Source organism: Mirounga leonina, unplaced genomic scaffold (genome assembly GCF_011800145.1).
Source record: "Mirounga leonina isolate KUSES-001 unplaced genomic scaffold, KU_Mleo_1.0 Mir_454, whole genome shotgun sequence".
Taxonomy (NCBI): Eukaryota; Metazoa; Chordata; class Mammalia; order Carnivora; family Phocidae; genus Mirounga; species Mirounga leonina.
In genome coordinates, this window is record NW_023270763.1 from 12,714,051 (window position 1) to 12,729,253 (window position 15,203).

Sequence of the window (15,203 nt, forward strand, 5' to 3'; positions counted from 1 at the left end):
TTTTTTTTTTTTTAAGGCTTGCTCACTCTTATTTACACCGACATTTTATGGTAAATGTTTTGCTTATCCTTCTCCATGTTTCTTCCTATGGCCACCTGCCTGGCACGACTCAGAAGCTGAGAAGAATTAAAATGCAGGACCTTAAGTTGTTCACTTTTGACAAGACTGGAAGAACACGGGGGCAAAGAGCAGTTGTGTGAGGAGACCACTGACTTTTTTCTTTTTCCTTTTTTCTTTGCCTTTAGCTCAAGCCAGGCCAGAACAGCTGCAGGGACAGTGACAGTGACAGTGGAGAATCCAAGGGCTTCCACAGGAGCAGCTCTCGGGAAAGGCTCAGCGATGTAAGTTTAAAAAAAAATTGGACAGCCTGGTGATGGGTATTAAAGAGGGCAAGTTCTGCATGGAGCACCGGGTGTTATATGCAAACAATGAATCATGGAACACTACATCTAAAACTAATGATGTAATGTATGGTGATTAACATAACATAATAATAAAAAAAAAAAATCGGACAAAACCACCAGGCCACACATCGCTTGGGTCAGGTCTCACTTTCCCAACACTCCTATCCCGTCCCATCACTTGGTCTATGCAAGCATTACAGTTCCCTCTCTCTCAGTACACATGTTTGAGCCTGGCCTGGTGGCTTCATTCTGTTTTCTAGTGTGACCCAAAATGTGGTTTAACACATAAAAAGTGGGTGGGAGTATGTGTCACCTTAGAAACGAAAGATTACAAAGGGAAGGGATAATACTTTTATTATCAGTGTGGCAAATGAGAAAAGTAGTCCCGACAGTTCTACCACTGGAAGATGACATCATTTAACTTTGGGCTTTTTGTAATTTCTTCGCCTGTGAGATTGGTAACAATCCCCTTCTGCCATTTTATTTCTGTTGGAAGGGATGAGTGACCAGCCACTTACTTGGCAAGAGAAGGAGTTTTATTTCCTGACTGATTTCCAAAGGAAAATTCCTTGTGATAATGTACTATACCTCTTGAGGGGTCTGTCAGCCCCCAGACTTGCCCCTGACGACTCTCCAGCCTCCTATCTGCCAACAGGGCAGATTCTCCTTTGCCGCTCCCGGGAGCCATCTGATCCTCTGGGCTCTCTTGTTTTCTAACCTAACATGATACGGAACAGGATTCTTGACCCTGAAGCAACACTGGGAAGCTTTCTTATAAAATGATGAAGTAGGGAGACATTTTTATTAGTGATACCAATGAAGGAACATTAACAGATTAACTGATACAGTACTCTCAAGAAAGAGACAGAAATTCAGAGTCTCTGAGTTTCAAGAAGAATAAGCAGAGCTGGGGCATAGAATAAGGAGCAAAAACCTTCGCCCCCTGTTTCCCTCCTTTTTTAATACTCTAAAGCAGTTGTCTTCATCCTGGGATACAAGATGATTCGGTGTGTTGCAGGAAAAAAATACTAGAACTTATTATTTTTTGTCTAAAAACAAATGAAACTTTGCTAATACTTAATTTAACAAGCTGGGAGTAGTTCAAGTATATAATTTATAAACACCTCTATTTTCGGAGTGTGCTCAAAGCTTTTTTTAACTGAGGGGTGTTCATAAGCATAAAAGGTTGGAGCCCACTGCAGGACATTGAGTCATTCCATGTAATCTCCCATACATTTCTCCATCATCCAAGGTGGGCAGTCCCAAGACCTACCTCTCAGGAAAGTCTGAGATATTTAGAATGAGACTTGATGTATGGAACATTGGATTCTTAAAAGAATTAAGTGGAATACACAAAATACAATTATTTTTATAATACTCTTAATATTAGATAATTGCCTCCTCTTCTTCTAATAAGGTTTAATATCAATTATACAAATAAAGAATATAACAGTCTTGCTGTGTGGGTATGTCTGTGTATAAGAATATTTCTTCGTGTGTTTATATGTTTCATTAACTTTGTGATAGAACTATAAATTATAATAATAGCAGTATTTCTTACCTAAGTTGTTAAAAATACTTAATACTTAAGTAGCTCCTCTGAGCTTCTGTTTTTAATACGAGATCTCACTCACCCTGGAAATTATTCCAGGATTAGTTAATCATAATTTCATCACAGAGTCTCTGGAGAAATGAAAGCCACGTTAAGTCAGGGGACAAGAGTACAGTATTGTATAGTCATTGAGATCTTTTGACTGGTTGCCCTGAATTCACTTTCCATGAGATCAAAAGAAATTGGCAAGAGATATTCTGTTCATGGATACGAAGACTTAATATTGAGATTCTACCCAAAGCAATGTACAGATTCAGGGCCATTCCTCTGAAAATTCCAACATCCTTTTTTGCAAAAACGAAAAACAAAACAAAACAAAAAACAGATACTCAGATTTCTGTGGAATGGCATGCGATCCCTGGTAGTCAAAACAATCTTGGAAAAGAAGAACAATGTTGAGAAACTCACACTTACCAGTTTGAAAACTTAAGCAAAGCGATAGTGATCAAAACAGTATGATACTGGCATCAGAATAGATCTACAGACCATTGGAATAGTATTGAGAGTCCAAAAATGAATCCATACATCTATAGCCAACGGATTTTTGATATGAGTGTTAAGTCCATGCAGTTGGGAAAGAATTCTGTCTTCAACAGATGGTGCTGGGACAACTGATTTCCTTATGCAAAAGAGTGAAGTTGGACCCCTGCACCACATCATGTACACAGATTAACTCACAATAAATCGATGGCCTGAGTACAAGAACTAAAATCGTGAAACTCTTAGAAGCAAATGTGGGTCAGTTTCCTGATTTTGAATTTGGCAGTGCATTCTCAGATATGGCCGCCAAAGCATTATCAACAACAGAAAATGATAGGAAAATTGGACATCATCCAAACTAAAAGCATTTGTGTATCTCAGAGGGCATTATCAAGAAAGTGAAAAAAAATCCCTACAGAATGGGAGAAAATATTCGCAAATCATAGAACCAGTAAGTGTTTTTAATATTCAAAAATGGGCAAAGGACTTGAATAGACATTTGCAAAAAAGATATACAAATGGCCAGTAAGCACATGAAAGAGTCTCCTCATCATGGTCATTAGGGAAATGCAAATCAAAACCATAATGAGATATCCCTTTACATCTACTAGGATGGTTATGATAAAAAAAAAAAAGTGGGGGAGGAATAAGTGTTGGCAGGGATATAGAGAAATTAGAACCCTTGTACATGATGGTGAGAATGGAAAATGGTGCAGCACTGTGGAAAACAACTTGGCAGGTTCTCAAAAAACTAAATATGTAGTTATCATATGTCCCACCAATTCCACTTTTAGGTATATACCCAATCAAATTGAAAATAGTTAGATATCTCTATGCCAGTTTTTATTGCAGCATTATTTACACTAACCGAAAGGTAGAAACAACCCATGTCCATCAATAGATGAACGGATAAACAAAAAGTGGCATATATGGACAACAGAACATTATTTAGTCATAAAAACGGGATAAGTTCTCATTCATGCTACAACATAGATGAACCTTGAAAACATTATACTAAGTGAGAGAAGCTAGTCATAAAAAGACAAATATTGTATGGTTCCACTTATATAAGGAGTATAGAATATGCAAATTCCTAGAGACAGAAAGTAGAATAGGAGTTCCCAGGGACCAGTCATGGGAGTGGGGGAATGTGAGGTGTTGGGAGTTATTAATTAATGGTTTGAAAGTTTCTGTTTAGGGTGATGAAATAGTTTTGGAAAATTAATCCACAATGTTAAGAATATAATTAATGCCACTTAAAAATGACTAAAATGTCAAAAAAATATATATATATTTTGTCAAAAAATATATATATATTTCCCTCCTTTCATTTGAAAGGAGAAATGAAAGGAGGGGAAAAAAAAAAAAAGGAAAAGAAAAAAGAGAAGTTGGCATTTATTGAGATGTTCCAGAACCTCTAGCCACTTATTTCCTTTGCATGAGCAGTTCTGAGGTTGCAAATTCTTACCTCAGGCCTATTGCAATCCAAAATTTGCTGAGATGAAAGCCTTTGACAAATCAAGCCACAAAATAATTTTTTTTGGATACCAGGGCAACACCTACCCACACAGTATTTTAAAAAATAAAGATGCCCCTACTTTTTCTTTAAAGGGAATTAGTAACTAATTACCTTAATGACTATCAGAGAATGAGGAGCTGGAGTGAAGGACCGCTGCTGGTTTTGTTCTGTGTGGTTTTACCATGTCACTCCTTACCATGCTTGTGCTTTCATTACTTTCTTGAACCTATGGGAAATAGTTATTATTAACTGTTCTAAGGCCCTCAGTCTACTAATCATGTCATCTGTATCCTTTCCATGTCTGTTTCTGTTGGTTGGTTTTTCTCCTCATTGTGGGTATGTTATGTCCTGTCTGTCTCCTTTGCATGCTTGACAATTTTGGGGGGATGACGAACATTTTAAGTTTTTCTTTATTGGGTGCTGGATGGTTTTGGTTTCTAAAAATTTTCTTGAGCTTTATTGTGGGATGTAATTATGTCATTTGGAAATAGTTTGATTTTTTCTGAGGTTTGCTTTTATGCTTTCTTGGGTGGAACCAGAACAGCCTTTAGGCTAAAGCTCATTTTTTCCCCAGTACTGAATACTCTGCCCAATTCCTGACACATTACATGATGTTTTCCAAACCTTGCCAGCCGGTGGCAATACCAACTATTTTCTGCCTTGTGTGAGCTCTGTGGATTGTTCTACCTGCTCCTCTCCGGTGGGTGTTCCCCTTGCTTGGGGTACTTTTGTCACATGTGCCTAGGTGGATTCTGGTGAAGACCAGAGGGGGCCTTTTGCAGCTTTCATGATTCTGTCCCCTTCATGTGTGGAGCTCTCTTCTCTCCCATCCTCTGCTTCGCAAATTCCAGCTGCCTTGGCTTCCTCCAGTTATCAGGTCTGTCTTCTCAACTCAGGGGTACTTCTGGGCTCCATCTTGGCCATCTCCCCACCCCCGCCTAGTCACCCTACTGTGGCATGAAAACTCTGCCAGTAAGCTGGGGCAGTTTTCAGGGTCATTCATCTCATTGGCTTACCTTGTCTCTGAGATCACTGTCTTGCAGTGCCGATTGCCTGGTTTCTAAAATCCCTTTTCTTACACCTCTGTCTGGCTTTTTTGTGGTTGCTTAAGGTGGGAGAATGTATTTGGTCCCTGTTAGTCCATCATGCCCATTCCTGGTTTTGCAGCTGAGATAAAAATTCCCCTAAGTCTTCCACTCACTTTTGTTACTTTTAGAAGCTTTGGCAATTGAGACTTACCCCCAAGTTGCAGCTAATGAAGATATTATATTTTTCCAGCTTAGTTATTTTGAATTGGACAGGCAAAAAGAGTAAGAAAAAAGAATTCCAGCGTAGCTGGAGGATTTGACTCATGGGTAAAGCTTCAAAACCAAATGTGCTTGGCTTTTCTAAATTACGTATTCCCAAACTGTATTGCCAGAAGGGAATAATTGTCTACAAGGACTCTCAGATTGTCCACATCAAGGAGACATAGTAACTCGTTTAGATTAGTCACTAAGGAAAAAGTTAAGGGAAATAATTGAGTATATAAATATTCATGATGGGTTATTCAAGGGGGACAGTATTGCTTCTGACTTACACAGAATTTCATAACTGAGGAAGTTGTTAGAATTTAGGAGCTAAACGTACTTATAACTTTAGTAAATAAAATTGTCAAGTTATGACCTGATCCTGGGCATCCATTGTAAACACACCAAGTTTTAAAAGCAGTTTAGTTATTTATTATCTGCGTGACCTTGAGCAAAGAACTTGATCTTTCCAAGTCTTGGTTTCTTTTTCCGTAAAATGGGGATAATTTTACCTACCTTGTAGGCACATCCACGGTGCTCAAAAATTTTTATCCTTTCTTTTGCCTCAGATTTAGAACTTCCCTTAGGAGCCTCTCTGCCCTTGTAAATTTGAATTCTTTTCAAGTGTCAATTTGACAAGCCCTCCTTATCTCGATCATGACAAACGTGACTCTTCCTCTCAGATAAAATCCTTGTCATCCATCACTTGTCTCCTCAACTCTTTTTCTCAAAACTGAACCGTCCATCCCTCTTACTTCCCTGTCCTGGTATTGGAGCCCAGAGCTGGTATCGTCAGGGTCAAGCTCCGTTCCTTCCTCTGTCTCACTTATCCTGTCTATTTAGTTGCTCTCCTTTATCTACTGGCGGTATTTGTGAAGAGGTTTTTGGGTACAATTACATTCTCCTTGACACTGCTGATAAACGTTAGATGCCTCAGCACGTGTTCCATGGAGGATTCCTGTGGCCTCTCATGATGTCATCTGCCCCGTCTCTGTTTCCTTTGCCCTGTGCTCTACAGTGCTTCCAGAGTTGTTTTTCCAAGAATCCGAGCTCGCAATTAAACTTTCTTGTTTAAGATATTTTGGACAGAGTCCACACTCCTGAGGATTGTCTGCAGAGCCCTCCACAAGGAAGTCTGAAGCTTCCCCTCCGTCGTCCTTCCCTCCCTCTACTTGCCCATTGTTGTACCTTGTGCTTAGTTCCTCTAATCCACCATTTTTTTCTTAAATAGTATGCACTTTCAAATCTTCCTACCTTTGTTTTTTCTTTTGTAATCCTTTTTCTTTTCTTTTCTTTTCTCTTTTCCTTCTGCTAGCCCCAATGTCACTTTCTCTAGTAAATTCTTTCCACCATCCTGTGGAAGTAAACTTCTTTAATGTTTTATTGAAATGAGTATATGGATATGGCTCATTTCTCTGTGAACAGTTTTTTGGGCCAGGTTTTTGGTTATGAGAAGGGAGAAAAATATAATACTTTTTAAGGGCTTAAGACCTTGAAGGAACTGAAACATTTCAGAAAATCATGAAAAGGGACTAAGTTCTAGTAAGTGTTGTGCTAAACAGTTCTCTCATCTGATCTGAAGCCATGTACACCATTTAACATCATAGTTGAGGCACTTTTTTCTGCATCTTTTTGAGATACCCTGAAACTCCCCAGGTTTGTGGGTCTCACCATGCCGTCGTCATTCATTCATTCATGCAAGCGTGTGTCTTAACCTCCTTTCTTCCCACCCTCCCCCCAAACCTTTAAGGAGATTTTACTCCATGTCAGCTTGACTTGCTGCTATTAAAGAAGAAACAGACCCAGGCCACACCATCCATGAGTTTCCCTGTAGTTAAGAAGAAAATCTGATCTAAGCCAGTTCTGTAAAGTACTCTTGATGTTCTGTTTCTTCTCTTCTCTCTCTTTTTAAAATTTGTGTTAGATTTTCCTTTTCTCTGACAGTGTGTTCCTGCCCTTTTCTATTCTAGAACCATACATTTACGTGTTTTCCTGGATGTGTCAGCAGTTTGATTGTCCAGAAATATTTACCAGATACCTTAAATGTGTCAGGTACAGTTTTGTGCACGTGAGGTTGACTGGTAAACAAGATGAAGTCTCCATCTTCTTGAGGCTTCCATTCTACTGGGGGGAGGCAAACAGACCTGTGAGCAAACAGTAAAACTATTTCTGAGAGAATACATTTTATGAGGTAAACAAAACAGCGATGAGGGGTGGAAGGGTACGTGTTGCTGCTTGAACCAGGGTGATTGGACAAGGCCTTTCTGTAGGTGATGTTTGAATCGAAGCCTGAATAAAGAAAAGGAGGTAGCCCTGTGAAGATCTGTGGGAAGAGCACCCTGGATATCAGGAGCAACAATCTCAAGAGCCTGAGTCAGGAGCAAGCATGACATGTTTGAGGGAAAGAAAACAGGCCAGTGTGGCTAGAATCTAGTGACTGAGCGCAGGGGCTGATCACATGATACCTTCTAGTGCATGGGAAGGAGGCGAGGCGTGGCATTAATCTCCTGGGCTGCTGTAATTGAGGGCTACAAACTGGTAGCTTAAAATAATGGAAATTTATTACCTCCTAGGTTTTGAGGCTAAAACTCCAGCATTAACAGTGTCAGCAGGGCCATGAACCCTCTGAAAGCTCTAGGAAGGATCCTTGCATTTCTCACCTAGCTTCTGGGGGCATCTGGCATTTCTTGGCTTATAATTACGTCACTCCAATATCTGCCTCTGTTTTCACCTGGCCTTCTGCTCAATGTGTCGCTTTGTGTTGTCCTCTCTTCTTCTTGAAGTATAGTAGTCATTGGATTTAGGAACCACCTTAGTCTAGTATGACCTCAACTTAATCACATCTGCAAAGACCCTTTTACCAAAGAAGGTCATCGTAGTGCTGGCTTCTGCAGCACATATCCCATATAAGGCTGTCATATCAGTCAGGGTGCTGAAGAGAAACAGAACCAATAGTGTGTATAATCGTATATAATTAGGGGGGCTGATAAGTCTCAAGATCTGTAGTTAGCAAGCTGGAAACCCAGGAGAGCCAGTGGTTAGTTCCAGTCTGAGTCCAAAGGCCTGATCACCAAGAGAACTGATGGTATAATTCCAGTCCATAGGCTCTATGGCTTGAGACCCCAAGAATCCACATTTCAGTTGAAGTCTGAAAGCAGGGAAAAAAACCCATCCTCCCACCTCATGTGCAGTCAGACAGAAGAATTCTCTCTTACTCTGAGGATGTTCATTCTTTTGTCCTGTTTTTGTTCTGTTTGGATGAAGCTCACCTACATTAGGGAGGCCAGTATGCTTTACTAGGTCTGTCAATTTAAACGTTCAACTCATAAAAACACCCTCACAGTAATGCCCAGAATAATATTTGACCAAATATTTAGGTAACCAGGGGCCTAGTCAAGTTGGCACATAAAATTAACTCTTACAGTCATATTCTGAGGTTCCACATGGATATGAATTTTGGGGGGGGACATTATTACACTACTTAACCCACTATATGTTCTTTTTAAAGCCACTGGAAGATGTTAAAAAGAATGTTGTTATAATTTTTATTTTATAATGTTTATTTGCCCTTTATATGAAACAACAGATAAAGGTAAGGCCAAGAATGCAGTGAGGGAAAGAAGCCAGAAGGGACTGAGTATAGATGAGAACCGGTGACCACGTGAAGTGGGTTGGAACAGAGGGTTGAAAATTGAAGTAGGAAGGGTCTATTTCCATACCTGATGCTTTCGTCATGCTGTTGCCCCCCCTTTTTAAATCATATCTCCTACTTACTAAACACCAAAAACAATCACTAACAAGAATGATGACAAACAAAAAAGAAAAGCAGATCCTTTCCCTAAATATCACCTATGCTAACCTTCATGTTCCCTAAAATTTTCCACTATTTTCTTGTATGGAATTATAAAAATTCTCAGTTGAAAAGCTAATTTTATTATATATTTGTTTATTTCTTATCTGTGGAATTTTTTGAAGTATAATTAATGTACAGTGTTATATTGGTTTCTGATGCGCCCCATATTGATTTGATGATTCTGTACATCATGCAGTCCTCACCACAATAGTGTCACCATCTGTCACCATACAGCATTATTACAGTATTACTGACTCTATTCCCTATGCTATACTTTTCACTTGCATGACTTACTTATTTAATAACTAGAAGTTTGTACCTCTTCATCCCCTTTATCTGTTCTGCCCCCACCCGCCTTTCCTCTGACAACCACCAGTTTCTTTTCTGTATTTAAGAGTCTGTTTTCTTGTTTGCTCATTTGTTTTTTTTAGATTCCACATAATTGAAATCATATGGTATTTGTCTTTCTCAGACTTACTTCATTTAGCATAATATCTTCTAGGCTTATCCATGTTGTCACAAATGGCGAGATCTCATTCTTTTTTATGGCAGAATAATAATACTCCACTGAAAATACACCACATTTTCTTTATCCATTCATCTTGTGGATGGACTTGGGTTGCTCCCATATCTTGGCTATTATAAATAATGCTGCAATAAAAACAGCGGTGTAGGTATCTTTTCAAATTAGTGTTTTCATTTTCTTTGGGTAAATACAGTAGTGGAATAGATCATACGGTACTTCTGTTTTTAATTGTTGGCCTGTTTTTACTTGAATTCCCCTAGTAGTAATTCCCATTCAAATATATTTTGTGTCTTCACTAACTATTAGTAATCCTATCTCCAAGGCACATTTCCTATGATTAAGATTTCAGTTTTTTTTAATTGTCATTATTTTTTAAAATGCTACAGAAAATCCATGAATGAGCTTGCTTTGTGACCTTTACTAGAAATGTACTTGGCCATGTGATTCTTGGCATGATCCTCTGCTTTTTACTCCCAAGAGAGAAAAGCCTAACAGGAAGGTGGGTAGGCAAGGATGTCAAACACAATTGGTGTTGTGGAAGAATTTTTTAATATTCTATTAAATTAGCCCTGGGGTCAGAGCATATATCCTCCTCTTGGGGGTGGAGTACACATCCATCCCATGCTCAGAGAGCTGTAATAATAGACATGGCCTTTCTGTGTAGATGTCTAATGAATGGAGCACATCTATTTTAGATGGATAATCAATTTTGAAATCCCTTGTTGTAGGTAAGCTGTTAGAACAGAAATGTTAACTTCACGAGTTTAATGAGTAGCTTCAATGATAGCTTAGTGACAGCGATGGAAAGAAAGTCAGGTAGGGAGCAGTGAGGAAGAGTAGAATGAGGGTTTAATGAATATCCACTTGCACACTTGAATGTCAGCAGCAACGTTCTACCTCCTGGAAAATGTCTTTCAACTGTGCATCCCATTACTATTCCTGCAGCCCATGTAGCTTGGCGATTGAGGCAGAGTGTGTTTGTAAGAAAGCTCTCCTTTGCAACATAATGAGATCGAGGTGGGTAATTTGCAGAGATTGTTGGAGCAGTGGTCAAACCTAAAAAAAAAAAAGAGAGAGAGAGGACTCAGCAGAATGAAAAGACCATGTGAAACAGGAGGTGGCTTATAATGAGCCCCGAAATCGCGTATCAGATAGCCAGCAGGCTGGCTTTTCCTCATATCCTTGTCTTCTCACTGCTAAACACTTTCTTTTGCTCTGTTTTCTCAATCTCTTTCTACCCCTCGTTTCTACCTTGTGCATTGAAAATATGAATGAATTGGCATCTCTGCCATTTGAAAAAATAAGAATGAAGCCTTTTTCATTATTCAACAGAAGTATTTGCCTAAACATGGGTGTATGGTATTATTTCAAATGCTTTTGAGTTCAAGGACACTTCTGTTTGTTGCATTCTTTTTTAAAACATGTCTAGTTTTTCAAGCCTCATTTTAACTCCTCATCTTTTCTAGATTCTGTGGCAATTTCTGCCATATAGTTTGGACAGAGTCTGCCTTCTTTCTACAGCAAAAAAAAAAAAGAAAAAAAAAGAAAGAAACCAGGAGGACCCCTCCTCATTAGATGTTGACCAGGAGCAACACAGAAAGTTGAAATGAACTTGATTCTATCAAATGGTTCAGTGGTCAGGGCATCACCACCTCTTTGCTTTCCTAGGCCTTTTACCTCTTGGTGTCTGTCTCTTCCCTATCTGAGAAATCAGTGCCAATCCCTAAATGCACGTCTGTAACTTAATAGCTAATGTAACACATTTCAAACAACAGAAAAGCTGTTTCTAGACATTCAATTTTATAGCATAATCTATTTTTGCCTATGGTATTCGTGGAATTTCTGACTTGGAAGAAAGATTAATGCTATCAAATATTTGCATCTATATTTAGATACAAACTTAGATTAGGCATTCATGATCGAGACTCCTTAGCAAGGCCTAAGGGATGTGATGTGTGTCAGGAGCTATCAGTAAAACCCTGACTCCTGCCTTGTGACTAATCTCAGAACTTCTGTTACCTGTATCTGAGGGTGGAGGTCTTGTTGGTGATCAGGGATAGTGTCCCAGTGAATACAAGGCCAGAGCCACATTCTTGAGGTTGAAGAAATGGACAAGGAGGTACCTCTTTTAGAGATGTTATTTCTGTTCCAATTTTCCAGTGATGATTGAAGGGAGCTGGCAATTAGCCAAGAAAAACATGGTGGAGAAGGAGTAAGAAGGGATGTTTGGCAGAGTCGATTAGGAGGAATTTTAACAGAGTTTTTTGCCAGGTCCAGAAATCACAGGTTAATGCCCCCAACTTTTTCTTCTTTAGAAAAAGAAGTGAGTACAGTGGGTTGACAAATGTGGGTAGCCTCTGACCATAGGGTTCTCTGCTTTCTAGCAAATTCTGAAAACTCTAATGGACGTCTAATGTACGTGAGGATGTAGTGTCTGTGTTCTTTCATGTGTCTGTGTTTGTGTGTGCGCGTGGGGGGGTGTTATAGGCAGGATGCTTAAATGCTTTGTTGCATTATGTTAATTCCTCGGCAGTGCAATCAAATTCATGTCGTAATTAAAGCTGTCAGTTGGAAGGCAAGCCAATCGCCACGAAAACACAGCATAACAAATGAAGTGAAATGATTCTGCGTGTAGCTATACAATGCTTCGCCAGGCATGAAATTAAATAAGTAATTTGATGTTGACATCAGAAATTGAAATGATACCCACTGTTCCCTCATTCAGTCAGACCTGCATAAACAATAGCCAGAACAAATATGCACAACAAAGTCCTCTTCTCCACCCAGCTCCCTGAGTAATGTACAATATATATGCAAAATGAGTGTAACAGAGCCTTCCGAGACCTGAAGGATATAATTTCCTTTGGTATACAGTAAGATGATATGTATTGGGGGTGGGGAGGTGGGTTTGGAGGGGTACTTCTGCTTCTGGATAAAATCCATTTGCAGGAAGGAGGGGAAAAAAACCTGAAATAAACAAGTCCCATGTTCTTTCTGAGTAGTTCATCCTAAAATGAGTTTACCTCCCCGGGGCATGACTCCAGGGTGGTGGAGACCTAAGTTGGCTTTTGCCTTCCTCTGTTCCATGGAGGGCTATGGTGCCGAAAACAGGTGATGCTGTCACATGGCTGGCTAATCACTGCGATGAGAAGCTGTCTCCATGGCTGCTGTGGATCTCCCTACATACCATTTATGGGATCAAGAATGCAGCAAGATTTTTTTAAACTAAGTCCAGTGTGCAAGATCATACATCGATTGTCCTTTATTCTCCTGAGCCTGTCTGAAAAACCTAGGTGAAGAAAGTTTTGCTTTGGGAAGTGCATTTAGGAATGCCCTGGAGCATACAATTCTTGTTTGATGTAGATGCTGTTCATACTTAGAGCACTGTATTTCCTTCTCAGAAAACAGTTTAAAATCAAGAAGATTCACATCTGCTGTATTTTTAGAGATGCTAAATTCACCTGATCTTTTTTTTTTACCCTATGCAATCTGAACTCTCATGTATTTATACATTAATTCAACAAAAACTTGTTACGGGCATCCTATGTGCAAAGCATTGTGCTGAGCACTGGGGAAGTGGTGATGACTTAACCGGGTGGTCCCGGCTACCTGTAGTTGCAAAGCAGGGACAGGACATGTGGGTGGAAGAGCTGGAGGTGAACTGAGTAAACACTGCTTGGGGGTGGAAGTCAGCACACCCCAGGGAAGGTGTAGCACCTGATCCATGCTAGTCAGGGAAGAGGCCTTGCTGGTGCAAGGACACCAAGCTGAGACCAGAAGACCGCCCCTGCACTAGCATTGTTTTTGTTTCAAGCTTATTTGGGGTCTTTTTCATTCACGAAAAGGAGATTAAAAATTAAAACATTTGTAATGAGAGGTTTTGAGAAAAAAGAGACAGAAGTACAAACACGCATGGATCACAGACAAGTTTAAAACAAAACCAAGTTCTCTTTTTGGCCTCTTTGCCTAAAGAAGTGATGCCCTGCAAGCCTTTCAGAATTATTATTTTTTTAGTTTTCTGAGTGTCAGAACTATGGAAGCCTAAATTGATAATTATTATGACTAAAACCTTCGGAAAAATGGTGCTTTTCACTGCTTCCCTTTACCCGCACATTCTTTGCATTTCATTCTACTAATTATGTTTACAAAATGTCTCATTTTTGAAAAGCGCTCTGTGTGTACTAACTGGTGCCTTTAGGGAATAAACTGGCAAGTAGGTCATACACTGGAAAAGTCATCCAAACCCACTGGGCTTTTATTTTCAAGTCAGTCTGGGCTTTTTCCTCTTGCCTGCCCCTTTGCGGCCACAAAACTGAGTAGCTTGAGACCAGGGCCTTGAATGTCAGCAAGTCAGGGAGGCAGGCTGATGCGTGTCTGTTTAGTCTCAGTGCAGGGCGAAATGCCATCATTAATTCATTACCCAGCTGCCTGTCAAATAAATTGGCAATTACGTCCACCGCAGAAGCTTGGAATTCAGTAAATAGCACGTTAGCATCTCTGAGTTGTTGAGAGATGTAAAGGGGAAAATTAAGCCAACACGGTGTTTGTTTCAGTAGCAGATGACAAGGGGCAGCATACACTAGTGATGTGATGTAGCGATGAAAAACCCGCAAAGGGCTGGTAATGAGCTGTGTGGATTGGAACGTGTTAAAAACCATTGCTGATTTTCCACTTTGTCTTTATGCTTTATTGCAGAGTTCAGCTCCTTCCAGCTTGGGAACAGGCTACTTCGTAAGTTTATCTCAACTTCCACATGTGTGCCTTGCGTTGGCCTTGATTTACCTCTATAATGTTCACTCATTAGGATGTGAAAAAAAATCCAAGAAATCCCCTCTCAGTCCTAAAGAGCAGACTGATAGGCATCTTTTCATTGGGGTTATTTTATTTTTAAAAGACATAAGCTATGGGGTCTTAGGGATCCTAATTCAGTGTGAGATGTGTTTCGCAGGGCACTTCCTCCTTCCCCAGCAGTGTAAAGGAGACCTGATTGGTTTATGCCACCTTTCCTACATAATTGTTTGGTTTTTTTTTTAGTGACAAGTGTCATGTGGAGGATGGAATTCAGATTATGCATTGAGGTTTTTATTCACTTTAAAGAACTTCCCTGCATAATACAGTGAATTGCCTTTTTTAAAATAATTTTTTTGATGAGAGGTGGTGTTTTAATGGATGTTTTCCCTTACAGTGTGAGTTCACAGCCTTTAGATTTCCTTTGAGCAATCACGAACTCCTCATTTTAGCAAATACAAGTGTGTTATTTTATTTCTAGACATTTCTCTGCCCTTCAAGAGGGGTAGGGATGGTGTCCTTCCTCAGGAATTATCTCATAGATATTTTTCTCATAGAGAAATTGTCACTTTATTTCTTTTATTGATAGCAAAATTACCCTTTCTGGATTCAATAATCTTTTTTCAAGATCTAAATAAAGAAGAGTTTTACAAATAGGCATTATTTACACAACAGGAAAACCTGCCAATGTGGAGGTTTTTTGTGGTATTTAAAGGAATCTGATTTGTGTTC

At 39.5% G+C, this 15,203-nt stretch overlaps 1 protein-coding gene across 2 annotated transcripts in view; it reads left to right on the forward strand.

Annotated features, from left to right (window-relative positions):
• Positions 1–15,203, forward strand: part of AUTS2 (activator of transcription and developmental regulator AUTS2) — a 1,121,250-nt gene that overhangs the window by 502,289 nt on the left and 603,758 nt on the right. For both annotated transcript variants that reach the window (XM_034988711.1, XM_034988712.1), the window contains exons 3-4: positions 246–341; positions 14,379–14,414. In XM_034988711.1, coding sequence (XP_034844602.1) covers positions 246–341; positions 14,379–14,414 — 132 coding nt within the window. The remainder of the gene's footprint in view (positions 1–245; positions 342–14,378; positions 14,415–15,203) is intronic.